Source organism: Muscardinus avellanarius (assembly GCF_963383645.1).
Source record: "Muscardinus avellanarius genome assembly, chromosome: 10".
Lineage (NCBI taxonomy): Eukaryota > Metazoa > Chordata > Mammalia > Rodentia > Gliridae > Muscardinus > Muscardinus avellanarius.
The window spans coordinates 54631173-54654307 of record NC_137796.1 but is presented as its reverse complement, the minus strand read 5'-3'; the positions used below and the strand labels follow the sequence as shown (position 1 = coordinate 54654307).

The window sequence follows — 23135 nt, the reverse complement described above, 5'->3', positions numbered from 1 at the left end:
TCTCTGAGCTCCAGAGCCGAGAGGGCAAATTGGCTCTGAGAGTGAAAGAGGCCCAAGGGGCTGGGTGTGGTATCACTCCTCTAATGCCAGTACTTGGGAGTTTGAAATAGGAGGATCACAGGTTCAAGCCAGCCTCGCATCAACTTAGCAAGACTGTTTCCAAGTAAAAAATGATGCCGGGCGTGGTGGCGCACGCTTGTAATCCCCACGCTTGGGAGGCGGAGACAGGAGGGTCATGCTGGTTCGAAGCCAGCCTTGCTGGCTTAAGAGACCCTGTTTCCAAATAAAAAGTATAAAATAGGTCTGGGAGTGTAGCCTGGAGGTATAAGGGCTTCTAGGAACCCCAGTACCACCAAAAAAAAAAAAAAAAAGAAAGGAAAAGAAAAGAAAACATAGGGCTGGGGATGTAGCTCATGGGTAGGATGCTTCTAGGTTCAATCCCCAGCATCACATAGACACAAAAAGAAAGAGGCCTGAGGGACAGATGGGGCTGCAGAAGTCCCAAGCAGATGAAGTCAGGCCAGCCTCTCCCCAGCCTCCCTTGCAGGCATGCAGCCAATTCTGACAATTCTCTTCCTCAACTGTCACACCTCACCGCACTCAGCCCTATTTTTAATTCTTTATTTTGAAACAGGGTCTCACTAACTTGCCTCACTAAGTAGCTGAGGCTGGCCGAGAACCTGCAATTCTCCTGTCTCAGCCTCCCAAGTACTGGGATTATAAGCATGTGCCACCATGCCCAGCTCTTCAAGGAACATTTTAGCCCACAACTTTTGGTGAACTGTATTGGCATTTCTTTTTCTTTTTCTTTTTTTGTGTGTGGTGGTACTGGGGATTGAACTCAGGGGCATTCTGCCTTTGAGTTATACCCCCAGATTTTTTTTTTTTTTAAACAAGCCCTCACTAAATAGCTGAGGCTGGCCGTGAACTTGTAATCTTCCTGTCTCAGCCTCTCAAGTACTGGGATTACAAGGATGTGCCACCATGCTTGGCTTTTACTGGTATTTTTGTTGGGTATGTTTCAGGGAATTAAATTGCTGGGTCGCAAGATATGTGTCTTAGCTTTAATAGATATTGCAAAAGTGTTTTCCAAAGTGGTGGCACTATTTCATTCCCCTGTCATGTATGACTGAGATTCCCAGTTGCTTTTCATTTTCCCAGTGGTGAGCGTACAAAGGTACCAGTGATATATGGTGCTTCTCATTTGCACCTTTCTGTGTTTATTGGCTATTTAGAAATCCATTTTTGAGGAGTCCTTGCTCAAGACTCTTTCTGTTTTTTAAGAATTATGATATATACTGGGTTTGGTGGCACACAATTATAATCCCAGTACTTGGGAAGCTGAGACAGGAGGATCACAGGTAGGCGGATAGCCGCAGCTACTTACTGAGGCCCTCCACAACTTAGTGAGATCCTGTTTTAAAATAAAGAATAAAAATAGGGTCCTGGAGCCTGGCGTGGTGGTGCACACTTGTAATCACAGTACTTGGGAGGCTGAGACAGGAGGATCCGGGTTTGTGACCAGTCTCAACTACTTAGTGAGGCCCACTGCAACTTAGTGAGACCCTGAGGTAGAGTGCCCCTGGGTTCAATCTCCAATACAAAGGAAGGAAGAGAGGGAGGGAGGAAAGAAAAGGAAAGGAAAGGAAAGAAAGAAAGAGTAAAAAATAGGGCTGGAGGTATAGTTTGGAGGTAGAATGCCCCTGGGTTCAATCCCCAATACCACACACACAAAAAAAAATATGACCTTTTTATTGATTTGGGAGTAATTTATACATTCCAGATACAAGTCCTTTGTCTGTGATACATGCATTGCAAATATCTTCTCTACCTTTTTAGCTTACTTTTTCACTCTCATTTCTATCTTTTTTTTTTTTTTTTTTGGTGGTACTGGGGTTCCTGGAAGCCCTTCTACCTCTGGGCTACACTCCCAGACCTATTTTTATATTTTTATTTAGAAACAGGGTCTCCTAAGCCAGCGCGCGCGGCTGGCTTCGAACCTGCACGATCCTCCTGTCAACGCCTCCCAAGCGCGGGGATTACAAGCGTGCGCCACCACGCCCAGCTCATTTCTATCTTTTGATAAAAGACTTGGATTTTAATTTCACTAAAGTCTACTTTATCAGCTTTTTGTGGTTAGTGTATGTATGTATGTATGTATGTATGTATGTATGTATGTATTTTTGTGGTGCTGGGGATTGAACCCAGAGCATTCTACTTCCAAGCTATATCCCCGGCCCAATTTTATTTTATTTTTTTCAGTACTGGGGATGGAACCCAGGGGCAGCCCTATATTTTATTTTTTATTTTGAAACAGGGTCTCACTGAGTTGTAAAGGACCTCACTAAGTAACTGAGGTTGTCTGTGAACTGCAATCCTCCTGTCTCAGCCACCAGAATGCTGGGATTACAAGCGTGTGCCATCATGCTCAGTCCAGCCCAATTTTTTCCTTCCTTCCTTCCTTCCTTCCTTCCTTCCTTCCTTCCTTCATTTCTTCCTTCCTTCCTCTTTCTCTCCCTCCCTCCCTTCAGTCCTTCCTTTCTTCCTTTCTTTCTTTATTGTGGTACTGGGGATTGAAGGGGCCTTCTAACTCTGGGCTACACTTCCAGACCTATTATTTATTTATTTATTTATTTATTTATTTATTTATTTATTTATTTATTTTCAGTACTGGGGATGGAACTCAGGGACATTCTATCTCCGAGCTACACCCCCAGCCCTATTTTTAACTCTTTATTTTGAAATAGAGTCTCACTGAGTTGCAGAGGGCTTCACTAAATAGTTGAGGCTGTCTGTGAACCTGGATCCTCCTGTCTCAGCCTCCCAAATGCTGGGATTACAAGCCTGTGCCACCATGCCCAGTCCAGACCTATTTTATATTTTTATTTGGAAACAGGGTCTCACTAAGGTGCTGAGAGCATCAGTAAGTAGCTAAAACTGGGTTCGAACCTGTGTGATCCTTCTGTCTCAGCCTCCCAAATTCTGGGATTACAAGCGTGCGCCACCACGCTCAGCTTCTATTTTATGTTTAATTTAAAACAAAGTCTCCCTAGGTTGATGAGATTCTCACTATTTGTTGAGGCTGTCCTCAAACCTGCAATTCTCCTGTCTCAGCCTCCTTAGTACTCCTAAACCCAGTAGTTAGTGCTTTTAGAATTTAAGAATTCCAGCTGGGCATGGTGGTACACACTTGTAATACCAGTGCTTAGGATGCTGAGATAGGAGGATCACAGGTTCTAGGACAGCCTCAACAAGTAGTGAGATTCATCAACTTAGTGAGACCTTGTTTCGAAGTAAAAATAGAAATAAAATAAAATAGATACTGGGTATCTTGGAGGTAGAATGCCCCTGGTTTCAATCCCCAGTACCAAAAAAAAAAAAAAAAAAAAAAAGAAGAAGAAGAAGAAGAAGGAGGAGGAGGAGGAAGAGGAAGAGGAGAATTTAAAAATTCCTTGCCTACCCCAAGGTCATGAAGATATTTTGTTTTCTGAAAACTTAATAACTATGCATTTAACATTTATATCTGTAGTCTATCTGGAATTGACTTTTATGAATTATACAGGGTGTATGTGTGTGGAGGGGTCAGAAGACTTTTTTTTTTTTTTTGCCTAGCATGGTGGCACACACCTGTATTCCTAGTGCTTGAGAGATTGAGACAGAAGGATTGCAGGTTTGAGGACAGCTTAAATAAGTATGAGACTCTTATCAACCTCAGCAATTTAGTGAGACCTGCTTCAAAAATAAAAAGGCCCAGGGGTATGGCTCAGAGGTAGAATGTCCCTGCATTCAATTCCCAGCATCACAAAAGGAAAAGGAAAAAATATTTTTTTTCCATATGGATATTTAGTTGAACAGCCTTATTTATTTATTTGTTTATTTATTTATTTATTTATTGGTGGTACTGGGGTTCCTGGAAACCCTTCTACCTCTGGGCTACACTCCCAGACCTATTTTATATTTTTATTTGGAAACAGGGTCTCTTAAGCCAGCGCAGCTGGCTTTGAACTAGTGCAATCCTCCTGTCTCCGCCTCCCAAGCATGGGGACCTATCAGACCTATTTTTAATTAATTAATTAACTAATTATTTTTTGGTGGTACTGGGGTTCCTGGAAACCCTTCTACCTCTGGGATATACTCCCAGACCTATTTTATATTTTTATTTGGAAACAAGGTCTCTTAAGCCAGAGAGGCTGGCTTCAAACCTGCGCAATCCTCCTGTCTCCACCTCCCAAGTGTGGGGATTACAAGCGTGAGCCACCATGCCCAGTGCCGCCCTATTTTTTAAAATGATAATTTCTCCCCTTCCCTGCAGTGTTAACCTTTGTTATATAAGTCAATTCTGGAGCCAGGCTTGGTGGAACAAGTTTGTAACTTCAGTATTTAGGAAGCTGAGATTAAGGAGGATTTCAGGTTCGAGGACAGCCTCAGCAAGTAATGAGAATCTCATCAACCTAGTGAGACCTTGTTTCAAAATAAAAATTTAAAAATAGGGCTGAGGATGTAGCTTGAAGGTAGAATGTACCTGGGCTCAATCCCCAGTACCACATACACACACAAAAAGCTATTTAAGTGTGATTTTCTTTTCTTTCTTTCTTTCTTTCTTTCTTTCTTTCTTTCTTTCTTTCTTTTTTTTTTTTTTTGTGGTACTGGGGGTAGAACCCAGGGGCTTTTCTACCTCCAAGCTATACTCCCAGGCCTATTTTATACTTTATTTGGAAATAGGGTCTCACTAAGTTGCCGAGAGCCTCACTAAGTAGCTGAGGCTGGCTTCGAACCTGTGCGATCCTCCTGTCTCAGCCTCCCAAATGCTGGGATTACAAGCATGAGCCACCATGCCCGGCTTACCACAACGTTTTTAGTTTTTATTTTGAAACAGTGTCTTGCTAAGTTGCCGAGGGTCTCACCAAGTTGCTGAGGCTGGCCTCAAATCTGCGATTCTTCTCTTTCAGTCTCCCAAATGCTGGGATTCAGGCACGCATCACTACAACTGGCAATATTTCCATATATAATACTTCCATTTTTAAAAAATTTATAATTTTGGGAGAGGTACAGAAGATAGTATAAACTTATGTAAAATAGAATTTGAAGAATAAAGAGAGCAAGGAGTGAAAAGTCAGCCTCCTTCCTTCCCCGGCTCCTCATTTTCTTTTCTCAGCGGCCACCATCCTTCCAGAAATGGTTGTGCGCATCCCTATTCTTTTCTTTCACAAAGAATAGCATATCGTACACGTTGTTCTGCGGCTTGTTTTTCCCCCTCTTAATATATCTTATAGACTTTGCTATTTTAGTGGTTGCCTGGGATTCTTTTATGACATCGATGATCTCTTTAACTTGTCCCAAATTAGGCTGTTTCAGTCTTTGTTCTCACCACAGGCGCTGCTGTAATGGCTTTCTTGGACGTGCATTTTTGTGTATAGATGCACAGCCATTCAAGAGTGGATTCTTAGCACGGGACTTCGTAGTGTCCTGCCGGCCGTCCTTTGTGTCGGGCTTCCACCTAAGATTCTCCTTGAAGAAATCTGTAAACCTCGGATGAGTGGCTCCTTAAGGACCTTCTGTGGTGACTGCTTTGGGGCTCGCAGTCCTAGATTATTGTTTTCTGATCTTGAGTTCTGTCCTAGGGACCACTCTCCATTCTCCTCTCTATATCCCTAACCCCTCCCCTCCTCCATTCTGAGATCTTGAAGCCAAGTTCCTCCACCTTGAATGTGGAAATGAGCTTTGCAGAGTGGGAGGACAAGGCCTCAGCGTGTATAGTGACTGGTTTGTGAATCTCAGCCCTGCCTGGTTCCTTCCCACTGCCCTGCGTCAGCCTGCACGTTCTCCATGGTGCATTTTGCCCCCTGAACCTCGGTTTCTTTCTATGTATGTCAGGAAGGTTGTACGGGAGCCTTCCAGCTCAGGATGGGTGCTCATCTCTAGGATTCTTGACTTCTGATTCTCTCTAATGTCCAACCCAGATGCCCTGTCTTGGCGTCTGGTTTCTCCACATCTGCTATATGATTCTGTCCACTCGGGCTCAGTCTAGCACAGGGCTTAAGAGCAGAGCTCTGGAATCAAACTGACTTGTCCCTTCTCAGCCACGCTCATGACTTCTCTTCTCTGGACCTCAGTGTCCTCATCTCTAAAAGCGGTAATAATACCGACCTCCCACACTGACAGAAGAGCTGTCACACAGCAAGCCCACGAGAAATGCTAGCTGTTGCCGCTATTATTAGTATTATCTCACATTCCTGCTCTCAGTTCCACACTTTTGGATTTGGAAAGGCAGCTTGGTAAAGAGAGAAACACTGACTTCCCTCCATCCTTTGTCCTTCAGATGCGGGGCTCTGTGAGATCCTAGAGTCTGAGGACCTGGCCTTGTTAGGAGATTCTCTCTTACTGTATAACAGACCGCCCCCAAAACCAGAGACTTAATGGTTTATTAATCCTCTCTCATTAAAAATGTTTTGCAGTACTGGGGATTGAACCCAGGCTCTTCCACTTGCTAGGTAAACGTTCTGTCATTGAGCTACGTCCCCAGATGGATTTATTAGTTCTCAAGATCCTGCGGGTCAAGTGGCCAGCTCTCGGCTGGTCTTGCCTGTGCTGAGAATGGCTGCATTGGTGGCCGTGCTGAACTGAGAGGTGTGGATGGCTGGGGGTGCTGGCTGTTGGCAGGCGCCTCCTGGTACCCTCACCCTCCAGCCGGCTGGCCTGAGCTTCCTTACACCGCAGTTCCTATGATTGCTCTGTAGGCAAAGGCCCTGAGATTCACATAGCATCATGTCTGCCATGTCTGTTGGCCAAAGCAAGTCATGAGGCCATCTTGACCCAAGGAATAGAAACACAGACTCCACCTATTGGTGGAAGAGGCAGAAAAATGTTATGTTTATGTCTACCATAGAGCTCAATAATTATGAAAGGTGACAGAGGTCACTTGTTCTCAGAAAGTCTCAGTGTGCACATGTGTAAACATGAGTCCATGCTGGGAATAGTGGTGCATGCCTGTAATCACAGTACTTGGGAGGCTGAGACAGGAGGATTGCAGATTTGAGACCAGCCTTGGAACTTAGTAAGACCCTGTTTCAAAATAAAATAATAAAATTGGGCTGGGATAGTGGTTCAGGGATAGAACCACTCTAGGTTCAATCCTCAATACCACACACACACAAAATCTAATATTGTTCATTTTAGTATAAGGTCTATGTGAGGAAAATGAGGTAATCCCAGTACTTGAGGCTGAGACAGGAGGATTGTAGGTTTGAGGAACAGCCTCAGCAAGTAAGTAGTAAGACTTTCATCAACTTAGTGAGACCCTGTTTTTTTTTTTTTTTTTTGGTGGTACTGGGGATGGAACCCTTTTACCTCCGGGCTACACTCCCAGACCTGTTTTTATTTGGAAACAGGGTCTCTTAAGCCAGCGAGGCTGGCTTTGAACCTGTGCGATCCTCCTGTCTCAGCCTCCCAAGTGCGGGGATCACAAGTGTGTACCACCATGCCCGGCCAGAGACCCTGTTGTTTATTTATTTATTTATTTTTAATTTTTTTTGCAATTCTGGGGATGGAACCCAGGGGCATACTACCTACGAACTACACCCCTGCCCTATTTTTTATTCTTTATTTTGAAACAGGGTCTTACTAAGTTGCAGATGGCCTCACTAAGTAGCTGTGGCTGTCTGTGGACCCTGATCCTTCCCGAATGCTGGGATTACAAGTGTGTGCCACCACTCCGGGCTCCTGGGTTTTTGTTCGTTTGTTTGTTATTTTTTTAAATAATAATGCTGGGATATAGCCTGAAGGTAGATTGCCTGTGGGTTCCATCCCAGTACCACCCCCCCCAAAAAAAAAGAAGTCTGAGACAGAAGGATTGAAGATTCAAGAACAGCCTTAGCAAGTAGCAAGACTCTGAGCAATTTAGCAAGACCCTGTTTCAAAACAAAAAAATTTAGCCAGGCGTGGTGGCACACGCTTGTAATCCCCGTGCTTGGGAGGCAGAGACAGGAGGATCGTGAGCGCAGGTTCGAAGCCAGCCACGTGCGCTGGCTTAGGAGACCCTGTTTCCAAATATAAAATGTAAAAATAGGTCTGGGAGTATAGCCCGGAGGTAGAAGAGCTTCCAGGAACCCCAGTACCACACAAAAAACCCCCCAAAAAACAAAAAACAAAAAAATTTAAAAGGGTGGGGAGGCAGAATGCCTCTAGGTTCAACCCCCAGTACCCTCAAAACAAAACAAACAAAACACATCTAGGTAATAGAACACACACAAGGCAGGTGCTCAACCATTGTGAATTTCTTTCTTTTTTTTTTTTTCCCACCAAAACTTCTTTCTCTGGTTGTTTCCTAAGTCCTTTTGTTCATTAGTCCACAGTGACACTGTTTATGTGTCAGGATAAGTTTCCTTTTTGCTATGACCATCTTGGTATGATCGTCTTACTGGCATTTTGGAAGTTCTCTCTGCCTTTGTGTTTCTTCGGCACAATGGAATCAATAAAATTTGCTTGTTGCCCTCAGAAATAAGCATCAGTGTAGCAAAAGGCCAGGATTTGCAAACTGGCAGGTGTGTGTATTTGGCCTGAAAAGCATTAGAAAACATGGCATTAGAATTTGAATTGGTTGCTAACATTTACAATCAGGAGATTAAAAAAAAAAATCTAGGTTTCCAAATTCTCTTGAAACTGCACCATCTGGCCTCCCAGGCCTGCTTCCCTTGTGGTTGCACTGGGCTGGAGCTAAATCCTAGTGGGGGTCGGGCGTGGGGGCGCACACTTGTAATCCCAGCATTTGGGAGGCTGAGACAGGAGGCTCCAGGTTCACAGACAGCCTCAGCTATTTAGTGAGGGCCTTTGCAACTCAGTGAGACCTTGTTTCAAAATAAAGAATAAAAATAGGGCTGGAAGAGCCGGGCGTGGTGGCGCACGCTTGTAATCCCAGCGCTTGGGAGGCTGAGACAGGAGGATCGCGCAGGTTCGAAGCCAGCCTCAGCTACTTAGTGAGGCTCTCAGCAACTTAGTGAGACCCTGTTTCCAAAAAATATATAAAATGGGTCTGGGTGTATAGCCCAGAGGTAGAAAGCCTCTGGGTTCCACCCCCAGTACCACCAAAAAAAAAAAAAAAATAGGGCTGGAGGTGTAGCTCAGAGGCAGATGCCTCTGGCTTCCATCCCCAGTACCAGACACACACACAAAAAAATCCTACTGGGAGAGACCGTTTTTGGCCCTTTGGTGCTCGTGAAATCAGTTTATTGATTAGCTTTTGGATGTGTGCAAAAATGAAGTGGAGCAGAAAAGAACATATCACTTGTGTGTCGCCCTCAGTCACTAAGGACAAGGACTGCTTTGTCCAATTAAATCTAGTCATGTAGGCATGTGTGGGGTGGTTTTGGTTACAAAGTGAACTCTGTGTGTGTGTGTGTGTGTGTGTGTGTGTGTGTGTGTGTGCGCCCCTGCCAACTACTGAGGATTAAACCCAGGGGTATTCGACCTCCAAGCTACACTCCCAGCCCTATTTTATTTTATTTTTGTTTTGAAACAGTCTCACTAGGTTGCTGAGAGTTTTGCTACACTGCTGAAGCTGTCCTCGAACCTGTGATCCTCCTGTCTCAGCCTCCCAAATACCTGGAATTACTGGTGTGTGCCACCACACCTGGCTCAAAGTGAACTATTTCTTACCATGGGTCATAATAAAAACATCTGAAAACCCCGTTCTAGTTTGGCACAATCTCTCTCCAGTCTCTCTGAAGCTCCCTCCTCACTTATAGGCATTTCAGCTGGCGACCAAGGAACATGGAGTTGGCTGTGAGATTAAAAAGGCTCCAGGAATCTGTGAGGAGCTGGCAGGGTGAGGGCACATGGTGAGGGCACATGCTTTTCCCACAGATTTCAGGCCTGTCCCCTACTTCAATAGCATTTGTAAGTGAGGAATGTGTGCAGTGAATCCATCGGTGTTCCCAACTCTGTGAGCAGATTCCTGCTCCAGCGGCCTGGTGCATGCCCTTCGGGCTCAGCCTGGGTGGGATCCCGACCCAGCCCTCATATGCCCAGTCTTTGACTCTTGCTGTCTTTCGCCCACCCAGGAAAACCCATATGTCATGCGCCGGCCCAACTTCCAGGCCCTGTCAGGGAACGAACGCTTCGAGGGCTTCTGTGTGGACATGCTGCGGGAACTGGCCGAGCTGCTGCGCTTCCGCTACCGCCTGCGGTTGGTGGAGGACGGGCTGTACGGGGCCCCTGAGCCCAATGGCTCCTGGACCGGCATGGTTGGCGAGCTCATCAACCGGGTACGGCATGGAGTGGGAGAGGGAAGGAGGGAGGGCAGGCGGGCAGTCAGTGGAGCCTCAGGCCCCGGCCTGCACACAGCAAGGAGAGTTGTAGCTGGGCACGGTGGCACAGGCCTGTAATCCTAGTGGGTGGGAGGCTGAGACTGGAGGATCATAGGTTCAAGGCCAGCCTCAGCAATTTAGTGAGAGCTTGTTTCAAAATAAAACAATAGGGTAGAACACCCCCGGGTTCAATCCCTAGTACCAAAAAAAAAAAAAAAAATGAGATTGTTTGGAGCCCCTCTGCCAACCAGGCTGATGGTGCTTTGGGTACTTGTGTTAGAAATACCAAGAACAGGGTGGAGAAAGAAATGCCCTGTGCCACCTTCTGTGTCCACTTTGCCAAACACCTTCTTCTTGCCACCTTGGTTTAGTTGGTACTCATAGCTTTGTTTGTGGAGTGGAGCTGGTCACAGTGGTCACACCTTTAATCCCAGTGCTTGGGAGGCTGAGACAGGAGGATGGAAGGACCGAGACCTGGTTTCAAAATAAAAAATAAAATAAGCCGGGCGTGGTGGCGCACGCTTGTAATCCCCGCGCTTGGGAGGCAGAGACAGGAGGATCGCGCAGGTTCGAAGCCAGCCGCGCGTGCTGGCTTAGGAGACCCTGCTTCCAAATAAAAATGTAAAAATAGGTCTGGGAGTGTAGCTGGGAGGAAGAAGGGCTTCCAGGATCCCCAGTACCACCAATAAATAAATAAATAAATAAATAAATAAATAAATAAATAGTAAAAAAATAAAATAGGAGCCAGGCGTGGTGGCGCACTCTTGTAATCCCAACATTCTGGAGGCTGAGACCAGAGGATCGAGGTTCACGGACAGCCTCAGCTACTTAGTGAGGTTCTCTGCAACTCAGTGAGACCTGGTTTCAAAATAAAGAATAAAAAATCGGGCAGGGGCTGTAGCTCGGAGGTCTAATGCCCCTGGGTTCCATCCTCAGACCCGCAAAAAAATAAATATAAATAAATAAATAAATAAATAAAATAGGGCTCGGGCTTAGTAGTAAAGTGTCCTTGTTCAACCCCCAGTACCAGACACACACACACACACACACACACACACACACACACACACACACACGGGGTAGAGACGGAGGGGGCGGGGCAAAGCCCTGAGGTGAGGCTTCCCATAGGAGGGATGCTGCCAGCAGGGTCTCAGCTCATTGGTGTGCACTGCCCGGCACGGCCAAGGGAGGGCTAGCGCGTTGTGGACATCGGGAGCTGCCTGTGGAACTCACACCTCCACTCAGTGCATAGGTATTTATGAGGCACCGACTGTGTGCCTTGCCCTTTGCTAGGCATGAGATATAGCAACTGATGTATCACAGATCTGGCCTCTGGCCCCAAGAACATAAGAAAGAGTCTCTGTAAGTCCAGGAAGCAAAAGCCTACAACCCAAAGCCATCTTGGCCGTAATGGAAGACACTCAGAGGAGGGGCTCAGAGCAGAGGCCTGTCCCAGGATGGGCATCCAGGGAAGGATTCCCAGAAGGGAGCAGTGTCCCAGCTGAGTCACAGAGGAGTCAGCAGGTGAAGGGGTGAGGTAGGGCAGAGTGGATTTGGAGCAGAGGAAACAGCATTTTCTGAGCTGGGGGCCCGAGAGAGTGGGGAGCGACAGGAGCCAGCTGGGCCTGCACGTGGGCAGGACTTGGATGCAGGTGAGGAGGGATGAGAGGCAGGGCTGTGAGAGGTGGGAGGCAAGGCTGTAGTGGAAAGAATATTTTGGAGTCAGACCAACCTGGCCTGAAATCCTTGAGTGAGTCATTTCTCTTCTTTGAACCCCATTTCCCCCTTCCTGAGATGAGGACAATACTTAGCAGAGCTGTAGTGATGGTTTCAGGCATTAGGGGCACATTCCTCACACATCACTTGCTGGGTGGGATGGGGGGCAGTATGTAGTTCTTCTTTTTATTCCAGGTGGAGAAACCAGATGGGCAAATGGCAAGAGGCAGGACTGCACCAAACAGGCCTCTGGATAGGACACGCTCAGAGCTGGTGTGCAGACAGGGACCGTGGCCAGGAGCAGTCAGAGTGGTCTTAACATTGGACTCGGCTGAGCCCTTAAGAGATTCTCCCTCTCCTGTTTCTCCCATTCAAGAATTTACTGCATCTAAGCCCCTGAATGTCACCAGGGTAGAGACGCAAGCAGGGTACTTTGCTCGACAAGGACATTGATCCCTTAGGGCGCTGACTTTCAAAAGTTATTCTGAATAGCAGAACTTTTCCTCTGAAAGCTCCTTCAGAACCTTGACAAAAGTATAATTGCTCTGGTGGAGCAGGGATGGGGGTCCCATGAGTCCTGGCTGCTTGGCTTCCTCAGCCTTACCCTACACGCAGGCCCTCAGGCACTGCCCTCCCCGAGGCTGCCTGCTGGTTTGAAAGCTTCTGCCCCAGGATGAGTTTTAAGGCCTGGCAAGACAGAGGGGAAGAGGCCCAGAGCTGATGGCCATACACCCACCCAAATAGGAGGCTACCCTGTGACCTGTTTCCACAGCCTGGTGCCCAGTCACATAGGCACAGAAAGAAATAAGCAGGCTCCAGGAGAGCAGTCTTCCAATTGAAGTCACTATAGACTAGACACCAGTTTATTAAAAACAAAGAAGGCTGGGGAACAGTACTTATTTGCAGCTGCCTGACCTATCAAAGTCTTTAGCCTTTGTGCCTCTGGACCTGGCCAGTAGGGCAAGTGAGAGGAATTGTTGCTGGGGGTGGGGGGGCTCCCATGATCCACTGCTGTGATTGTAACCCTGAGCCCTACTTTAGTCCTGGCTGTGCTGTGCACTGGTTGTGTGATTTGAGCAAGGTACTTAACTTCCCTGTAACTTAGTTTCTTCAGCTGTAAGATTGGGGACAGAGCCCCTGGTATAGTTGTGAGCATGATATGCACGAATCCGCACAGAAGGCCTGAAACAGAACCTGGCAGGTAGGTGCTATGTGTATTCCTGAGCCATGTCCTATTATTGTTTTATTCCTGCTGAAATGGCCAGTTCATGCACATATATACGTGCTCATCCTGTGCCATCCAGCTTTTATTGAGTGTGTCGGGTCCTGTGCTTAACCCTGGGGATGCAATGGTAAAGAAGCCAGACAGACCTGGCTTTGCCCTCATTAAGTGGGTTAAAGAGTATGTACCTCACTGGGTCAGTGGGATGCCCCCGAGAGGCTTTGAGCTGTTTCAAGTGAAAGGGGGGGACAGCTGGCCACAGGCCCAGCAAGAAGGGTCAGGCAGGATGGTGGACCTGGGGCCAGGGGTCAGCAGAGATAGACTTGGAGAGGGGCTGGGAGCACAGGGTTTGGTGACTGCCTGGGGGATGGGCGCAGGAGGGAGGAGGCGGGCAGCGTTCTTCCCATGTCTGGCTGGGCAGCTGGCATGACATTTATGGAGAGAACAGTGGAGGAGGAGCAGGCTGGGAGTGCCGCGGAGGGCGGGGCTCGGCCTTGCTAAGTCTGTGCTGCCTGCCTGGGATAGCCAGGCAGGCAGAGCTGCGTGGGAATTGTCACCACATCACCACGACAGCAGCAGCTGCTGTTGGTTGACTTCACACCACGTGCCAGGAATGTTCCGAGTGTTACTTAACTTGGTTCTCGTAATGATCCTTCGCGAAAAATACCGCCCTCCTACTGACCTGGGCTCAGCAGCAGAGAGCCTTGTGTCTGTCCCAGGGCTGCTGCCCTTTCAAGACCCCCCCCCCCCGCCTTGGGTACTTAAGAAGCTTGGAGTAACCAGGAGGATGTTCATTATGGCTGAGTGACTGTTCATGTTATGCTAGGCCCTGGTCCAAGCTTTCTGATTCATATACATTCCTTAACTTCTCATGGTCACCCAGAGAGGAAAGGACTTATTTTCTTAAATGCACAAAGTGAGACACCAAGGTACTGTGTCCAGACCACACAGCTAGTAACTGGGAGAGCCAGGGTGGGCACCCCAACAGGGTGGAGAGTCACTTCTACATAGAAGGTTACTGGCATTCACCACCCCCTCCAACCGGCCTCAGCCACTCTTGGGATCCTTGGCCATTCTCAAATTATGGTCCATTTATTCCACTCAATGGCCATTGCTGGAACTGACCACCTCCTCCCCGCTGTCGCCACTGTGGTGTGAATTCAGGCCCTGCCTGCCCCTCTTATCAGCCTCCTCTCTGGCCTCCTCTGCTCAGTTGATCTTCCAGCGGGATGTGATATGGATCTTTCCCAGGGCCTCAGATTAAAATCCATGCCTTAGGGTCTGGCCCTAAGGGTAGAACAGTTGTTTTAGATCAGAGTCCCAAGAAACAGACTCCAGAAAGATTTACAGGCCTGGAGTGTGTGGGGTGCCCTTGGAAACTTGCCCAGTGAGGGTACAGGAAGCAGGCTGGGCAGCGGAGGAGCTGAGCTATGATGCAGTCACGCCTGGGCTCAGCATCCCCAGGCAGGTCTGGCTGGGGTGCCATTAGTGATATTGCCCTGACTTAAAGGTGCCAGGCCTTGATGTCTCCCCAGACACATCCCTGGATGCAGGCTGTCCTTGGGGAGGATCTCGCCCTTGGACAAGGGGCGGTCTTCCACTGACAGAGCCACCAACCCCCTGCCAGCTGGGATGGTGAGTGCTGTGATTTTGAAGGGGGATTCTGGGTGCTTCCATAGTGTCCACTCTACCAGTGCACACTGGACAGCCAGCTCCAGGTTTCCTAGGTCCCACGGGATCCCTTGCAAACCATACTATCACTGGGATTCTCAGTTTCCCCTCTTGCAATGACACTGATGTTATCCCATGGAGTTTGGGGAGATTCAATGAAAGAGCATCTGTAAAAAACCTGATACATGTCTGACATATACAAAGTCACTACTGTTGGTCACTGTTAGTGAGGTGGTATAAATAGGAATGTAGTTAGAAGCATGGACTTTGGAGTCTGCTAGCCCTGGATTTGAATTTGGTCTTACTTCTTACTGGCCGTGTGACCTGTAGGGAGATGGCTGGTCTCTCTGAGTCTCAGTGTCCTCTAAAATGGGGATTAATGACCCCTAACTTGGAGAGGCATCAAGAGGGACAGATGAAGCCAGGTGTGGTGGTGCATGTTTGTGATCCCAGCATTTGGGAAGCTGAGACAGGAGAATCATGGTTCATGAACAGTCTCGGCTACTTAGTGAGACCCTTTGCAACTCAGTGAGACCTGTTTCAAAATAAAGAATAAAAAAATTGGGCTGTGTGTATAGCTCAGAGGTAGAATGCTACTGGATTCCATCCCAAAAACCACACACATACAAAGAGAAAAAGAAAGAAAGAAAGAGAAAGAGAGAGAGAGAAAGAAAAGAGAAAGAAAGAAGGAAGGAAGGAAAGAAGGAAAGAAAGAAAGAAAGAAAGAAAGAAAGAAAGAAAGAAAGAAAGAAAGAAAGAAGAAAGAAAGAAAGAAAGAAAAGCCAGGCATGGTGGCACATGCTTATAATCCCAGCATTCTGGAGGCTGAGACTGGAGGATCCTCAGCTACTTAGTGAGGCCCTCTGCAACTTAGTGAAACCCTATTTCAAAATAAAGAATAAAAAATAGGGCAAGAGGTGTAGCTCAGAGGTCGAATGCCCCTGGGTTCCATCCCCAGACCTGCAAAAAAAAAAAAAAAAAAAAAAAAAGAAAAGAAAAAGAAAGAAAGAAAGAGAGAAAGAACACAGGTGGGTGCTGTATGACCAAAGTGATATCCACCCACTTCTTTCCAGGTATCCTCTCCCTGAGGGCAGGAACCTCAGTTTTTTAGCTCTGTGTCTCTAGCATAACACACAGTAGGTGCCCAATAAATTAGTATTGAATGGGTGACTGATTTTGTTAAGGGTTCTGTAGAACTGCTCCCCCACACACACACCATTCCTCTATCTAGTGGAACATACATACCAGCACAGTTTTCTTCAGCCGAGCACACAGTGGCCGATTTCAGCTTCCTTCCTTACAGTCCTCATCCAACCTAGGTAGATGCTTTCCAATAGCATGTCACATTTGCCTTCCAATTCCAAAATTTTCATGCATTGAGAATATCACAGGCAGATTAAGAAGAATGGGAATATCACTACAGGATATCTCTGTTTTGTAATATTAAAAATTATCTCAAGATAGGCGTGGTGGCACACCCTTGTAATCCCAGTACTTGGCAGGGGGGGCTGAGACAAGAAGATCACAGGTTCATGGCAGCCTCAGCTACTTAGTGAGGCCCTCAGCAACTTAGTGAGATCCTGTTTCAAAATAAAGAATAAAAAATAGGGCTGAGGGTATAGCTCAGAGAGAATGCCTCTGAGTTTAATCCCCAGTACCACAAAAAAAGATCTCATTTTATGCATAATTTTTAGCCCTTTTAAATTTTTACATTTTATTGTGTTCCCAGCTAAAAATAATGTGTACTAAATATAATTCCATTTTGCACAAAATGTGTATATGCATCAAAAACTTACAAGGATTTCTGCCTGTCATCAAAAGTTGTCATATGGCTGGGATGTAGGTCAGTGATAGAACACGTGCCTAGCATGTGCAAGGCCTTGGGCAACATCCTAGCACTGCAGGGGAAAAACATAATCCATTTAAAGACAGTTCCTTTATTTTTCCTGATTACATCTGAAACATAAAATGATACAAAATCAAATTGTAGGGACAGCAGAAACACTGGGTACATCTTAGAGATGCCTGCTGTTATCTGGGGCAGATTCCTCCACCTCATTTCCTATAAGTTCATTAAAACACACACGCACACACGCACGCACACACGCACGCACGCACACACACATATACATATATATTTAAATTTTTAACTTTATTTTTGTAAAATTGGTAGTTTGTATGCATACTATTGTGTAATTTGCTTTTTTATTTATATCTTGACTTCTTAAGATTATTATGAGATCTGCCTCATTATTTGTTTGTTTGTTTATTTAATTAGATAGTTGCTACTAGGAATTGCACCCAGGGGCGTTCTACTTTCGAACTACACTCCTGGCCCTTTATTTATTTTTTTTTAATTTGAACGAAGGTCTCACTAAATTGCTAACGGTCTTACTAAGTTGCTCGGGCTGGTCATGAACCTGCCATCTTCCTGTCTCAGCCTCCCAAGTACTGGGATTACAGGTGTGCGTTACCATACTCAATAGGATCTAATTTTTAAAATCACTTTTAAAAGTAGCCAGATCCGCCAGGCATGGTGATGCATGCTTGTAATCCCAGCATTTGGGAGCTGAGACAGGAGGATTACATTTCGAGGACAGCCTCATCTACTTAGTAAGGACCTTCCCAACTCAATGAGACCCTGTTTCAAAATAATAAAATATAGGCCTGGGGGTGTAGCTCAGAGGTAGAATGCCCCTGGGTTTAATCTCCAGTACCACAAAATAATAATAATAATAATAATAATAATAATAATAATAATAATAATAAATATAAAAGTAGCCAGATCAGCCGGGTGGCGTGGTACATGCTTTTATCCCACCATTTGGGAGACTGAGAGAGGAGGATCACAGTTCGCGGCCAGCCTCAGCTATAGTGAGGCCCTTTGCAACTCAGTGAGACCCCTGTTTCAAAATAAAGAATAAAAAAAAAGGGCTGCAGGTGTAGCTTGGAGGTAGAATGCCCCTGGGTTCCATCCCCAGTACTGCAAAAAAAAAAAAAAAAAAGTAGCTGGATCTAAGTGTTGTGCACCTGTAACCTCAGTATTTGGGAGGCTGAGACAAGAAGATCATGGGTTCACATCCAGCCCCAACAACTTAGGTAAGACATTCTCAACTTAGTGAAACCCCGTTTCAAAATTAAAAAAATAGCCAGGTGCGTTGGCGCACGCTTGTAATCCCCGCACTTGGAAGGCTGAGACAGGAGAATCACACAGGTTTGAAGCCAGCCTCAGCTACTTAGTGAGGCTCTCAGCAACTTAGTGAGACCCTGTTTCCAAGTAAAATATGAAATAGGTCTGGGAGTATAACCCCGAGGTAGAAAGCCCCTGGGTTCCACCCCAAGTACCACCATAAATAAATAAATAAGTAAATAAAATAGGGTCAGGTGTGGTGGGGCACGCTTGTAATCCCAGCATTTGGGAGGCTAAGACAGGAGGATCATAGTTCGCAGGCAGCTTCAGCTACTTAGTGAGGCCCTTTGCAATTCACTGAGACCCTGTTTCAAAATAAAGAATAAAAAATAGGGTTGGGGGGTAGCTTGGAGGTAGAATGCCCCTTGGGCTCCATCCCCAGTACTGCAAAATAAATAAATAAATTAAATAGGGCTGGGGGTATAGCTCAGAGGTAGAATACTCCTGGGTTCAATTTCAGTTCCCAGTAACACACACACACACACACACACACACACACACACACACACACACACACACACACACACACCCCAGGCGTGGTGGTACTGAGAAAGGAAGATAACAAGTTCAAGGTCAGTCTCAGAAACTTAGCGAGACCTTTCAGCAACTTAGTGAGATCCTGTTTCAAAAACTAAACAAATATTGGGAGGCTGAGACTGGAAGATCTCAGTTTTCAGCCAGCCTTAGCTACTTAGGCCCTCCACAACTTAGTGAGGCCCTGTTTCAAAATAAAGAATAAAAAATAGGCCAGGCATGGTGGCGCATGCTTGTAATCCCTGTGCTTGGGAGGCAGAGACAGGAGGATCGCACAGGCTCAAAGCCAGCTGTGCTGGCTTAAGAGACCCTGTTTCCAAATAAAAAGTAGAAAATAGGTCTGGGAGTGTAGCCCAGAGGTAGAAGGGTTTCCAGTAACCCCAGTACCACCAAAAAAAAAAAAAAAAAAAATAGGGCCGGGCATGGTGGCGCACGCTTGTAATTCCAGTACTTGGGAGGCTGAGACAGAAGGATCCAGGTTTGCCGCCACCCTCAGCTACTTAGTGAGGCCTGCCGCAGCTTAGTGAAACCTTGTTTCAAAATAAAGAATAAAATCGGGCTGGGGATGTAGCTCAGAGGTAATATGCCCCTGGATTCAATCTTCAGTACTGCAAAAAAAAAAAATTATATATATATATATATAATATATATATGTATATGTATGTATTCTACCTCTGATATATATATAGAGAGATTGTTGACAGTGTAGCTCAGAGGTAGAATGCTCTTGGGTTCAATCCCCAGTACCGCAAAACAAACAAGCAAACAAAATCTAAAAAATAATAATACAGGGCTGGGATGTGGCTCAGGTAGATACCCTTGCATTCAGTCCCCAATACTACAAAAAACAATTTTTTTTTTCACTTAAAAGTGATCACTCTGGCTGGTCCTTTGAAAAATAGGTATGGTGGGATAAGAGTAGCACCAAATGGTTCTACTGGTGGAAGGAAGCCACTGGGTGAGAGAAGGTGTGGGCCAGAGAAGACACTGGCTTGGCCTGAGGGGCAGTTCTGGCAGGCGTGCGGCTGGGTTGGATGTATGCTCAGGAGGAAGTGGGGTGACTGTGGGCTTTGGCCAGGGCAGCTGGGTGAACAGCGAGGCCGGTTTCTACCATGGGACAGCTAGGTTGAGAAATAAGTTATGTGCGGACACACATCCTTTGAGATGCTTGCTTGAAATCCAAAGGAGAGGTATGGATTCCGTTGTGTGGCTGGAGAATGAATTATTTAACTCATCCCCTATTAAAAGATATGTGGGTGGTTTCCAATTTTTGCTAGCATCGTTACTGCCCCTGTGGGTTTGTGGGAATGTTCCTGAGGGATACGTTGTAAGAAGTGGAAATGCTGGGTCAGAGGGTATGAAGTTTTTTTTTTTTTTTTTTTTTTTAAAGTATATACTGCCAAGTGGCTGTTGAAAATGTTCTACCAATTTATATTCCCACCAAAAGTGCATGAGAATGTCAAATTTCCCACACTCCTGCCAACAGTGGGTATTATCAATCTTAAAAAAAAAAAAACTTGCTAATCTGAAAAGCCAAAAGTATTATCTGATTGTTTTAACCTAAATAGAATGTAACATGGCTGTGTGTTAATCCCCATGTGGTTGTACTATAATTTTTTTTTTTTTTCCGGGTCTAGGGATGGAACCCAGAGGCATTTGGCCTCCGAGCTACACTCCCTGCCCATTTTTTAAAATTCTTTATTTTATTTATTGTTATTATTATTATTATTATTATTATTATTATTTTATTTCTTTATTTTTTTGGTGGTACTGGGGTTCCGGGAAGCCCTCTACCTCCGGGCTATACTCCCAGGCCTATTTTATACTTTGTATTTGGAAACACGGTCTCTTAAGCCAGCGCGGCTGGCTTCGAACCTGCGCGATCCTCCTGTCTCCGCCTCCCAAGCCCGGGGATTACAGGCATGCACCACCACGCCCGGCTTATTCTTTATTTTGAAACAGGGTCTCACTGAGTTGAGGAGGGCCTCACTAAGTAGCTGAGGTTGTCTGCGAACCGCCATCCTCCAGTCTCAGCCTCCCAAATGCTGGTATTACAAGCGTGCGCCACCACGCCCGGCTTTTACTATAATTTATTTAACTAGCACAAAAGCTTTGCCTGCATAGCACCTTTTTTTTTTTTTTTTTTTTTTTTTTTTTGGTGGTACTGGGGATGGAACCCAGAGGCTTTCTACCTCTGGGCTATATTCCCAGACCTATTTTATATTTTATTTGGAAACAGGGTCTCACTAAGTTGCTGAGAGCCTCACTAAATTGCTGAGGTTGGCTTCGAACCTGTGCGATCCTCCTGTCTCATCCTCCCAAGCGTGGGGATTACAGGCGTGCGCCACCACGCCTGGCTTTTTTTTTTTTTTTAATTTAATTTAATTTTTTTTTTTTTTTTGGTGGTACTGGGGTTCCTGGAAGCCCTTCTATCTCCGGGCTACACTCCCAGACCTATTTTTACATTTTTATTTGGAAACAGGGTCTCCCAGGCTGGCCTTAAACTCCTGGGTTCAAGTGATTCTCCTGCCTCAGCCTCCCAAGTAGCTGGGATTATAGGCCCAGATCACAGCACCTGGCTTATTCCTTCTCCTCCTTCCCCCCTTCTCTTCCTTCTCCTTTTAGTGCTAGAAATTGAACCCAGGGTGTTCTACCTGTGAGCTTCACTCCCAACCCTATTTTATTTTTTATTTTGAAACAAGATCTCACTAAGTTGATGAGAGCCTCACAAAGTTGCTGAGACTGGCTTTGAACCTGGGATCTTTCTATCCCAACCTCCCAAGTACTGGAATTACAGGTGTGCACCACCACACTTGTCCTGGCTTATTAAGATTTATTCTCTTTGCATAGAATAGCTGAGTGAAAGATGAAGACCTTTTTTTATATATATCTTTTGTTATATATTGTTGAATTGGTTTACACAAGTTTCTATACAGACTCCTTTTCAGCATTGAGTGTTTTGATTGGTTTTTAGCAGTAGATAACCCCCTGCCATTTTTGCAGATGGTAAGTTATTTTCATTATTCCTGTTTTGGGAGGCCACAGTGGGGCTTATGTGGTGATGATGATAGATGGAATCTGAGCCCAAGTTTATCTCACAGTGGGCCTGATAGGGCCATACACCCATCCTGTGCTTTCCCAGTTCCTGACTATATAATTAAAATAGACATACATGGCAGACACATGGTGCCAGGACCATCATGGTAGAAAAAGCCAAATGGGAGCCCCTAGAACCTCTTATCTCTCTCAGGATAGTAATTCAAAGGCAATTCTACATCCTCTGGGGGAATTGAAGAGATTAGTGCCATCATTAACAGTTTGAAAGAAGCAGAGGTTGTCATCCTCCCTTTTCAGTTGGCCCATTTGGCCTGTGCAAAAGGCAGATGGATCTTGGAGAATGACTGGGGATTATTTTCACCATAATCAGGTGATGACTCCAATTGCAGTTGCTGTCCCAAATGAAGTATCTTGACTGAAGTAAATCAGCACAGCCCTTGGCAGCTGGTGTGAGCTGCTGACCTGGCACATGCTTTCCTCTCCACACCAGTTTCCAAGGACCGCTAGAAGCCAAGAGTGCACATCACCACAGCCTTGCCTCAGGGCAACATCTACTCCCAGTTTCTGCCTTTTTACAGGCTGCAGAGAACTTGATCTCCAGGGTCCCCCACAGCATCACCTTGTGCTAAGGAGCAGGAAACAATTTTGAAAGTGGGGTTGGCAGTAACCCTCCTGCTTGGAAACAGAGTCCAGTCTGGAGATGAAAATAACACCAATTACTTAACTAGAATCATGTCCGTTATTTGAACAGAGATAACAGAATACAAAGAATCATTAACTAAATGTACAGTTGCTAACCAGTGAACTGAAAGGGTAAAAGAAAACAGAAGAGCCATTCAGGTAGCAACAGCAGGAAGCAGCCACCATTCTTGGGACTGAGGTGACTACGGGAAGAGATTGAAAAGATGAAAACTTAGAAACCCAGAGGAAGCCGGGCGTGGTGGCACACGCTTGTAATCCCTGTGCTTGGGAGGTGGAGAAAGGAGGATCACGCTGGTTCAGAGCCAGCCTCGCTGGCTTAAGAGACCCTGTTTCCAAATAAAAATATAAAAATAGGTCTGGGAGTGTAGCCCGGACGTAGAAGGGCTTCCAGGAACCCCAGTACCACCAAAAGAAAGAAAGAAAGAAAGAAAGAAAGAAAGAAAGAAAGAAAGAAAGAAAGAAAGAATCCCAGAGGAAAAGATGAAACCCAGAAGAAAAGTTGAAAACTTAGAAACCCCAGAGGAAAATCCGGGCATGGGGATGCACGCTTGTAATCCCCGCTCTTGGGAGGCTGAGACAGGAGGATCACACAGATTCGAAGCCAGCCTCAGCTACTTAGTGAGGCTCTCAGCAACTTAGTGAGACCCTGTTTCCAAATAAAGTATAAAATAGTTCTGGGAGTATAGCCTGCAGGTAGAAAAGGCTCTGGGTTCCACCTCCAGTACCACATACACACACACAC

General features: G+C 45.8%; 1 protein-coding gene across 1 annotated transcript in view; it reads left to right on the top strand.

The window, feature by feature from the left end:
* The window catches only part of GRIK5 (glutamate ionotropic receptor kainate type subunit 5), a gene marked incomplete at both ends in the record, with an annotated part of 71834 nt that overhangs the window by 15005 nt on the left and 33694 nt on the right, over positions 1-23135 (top strand). Inside the window, one exon of the mRNA XM_080703090.1 lies at positions 10056-10259. Coding sequence (XP_080559216.1) covers positions 10056-10259 — 204 coding nt within the window. The remainder of the gene's footprint in view (positions 1-10055; positions 10260-23135) is intronic.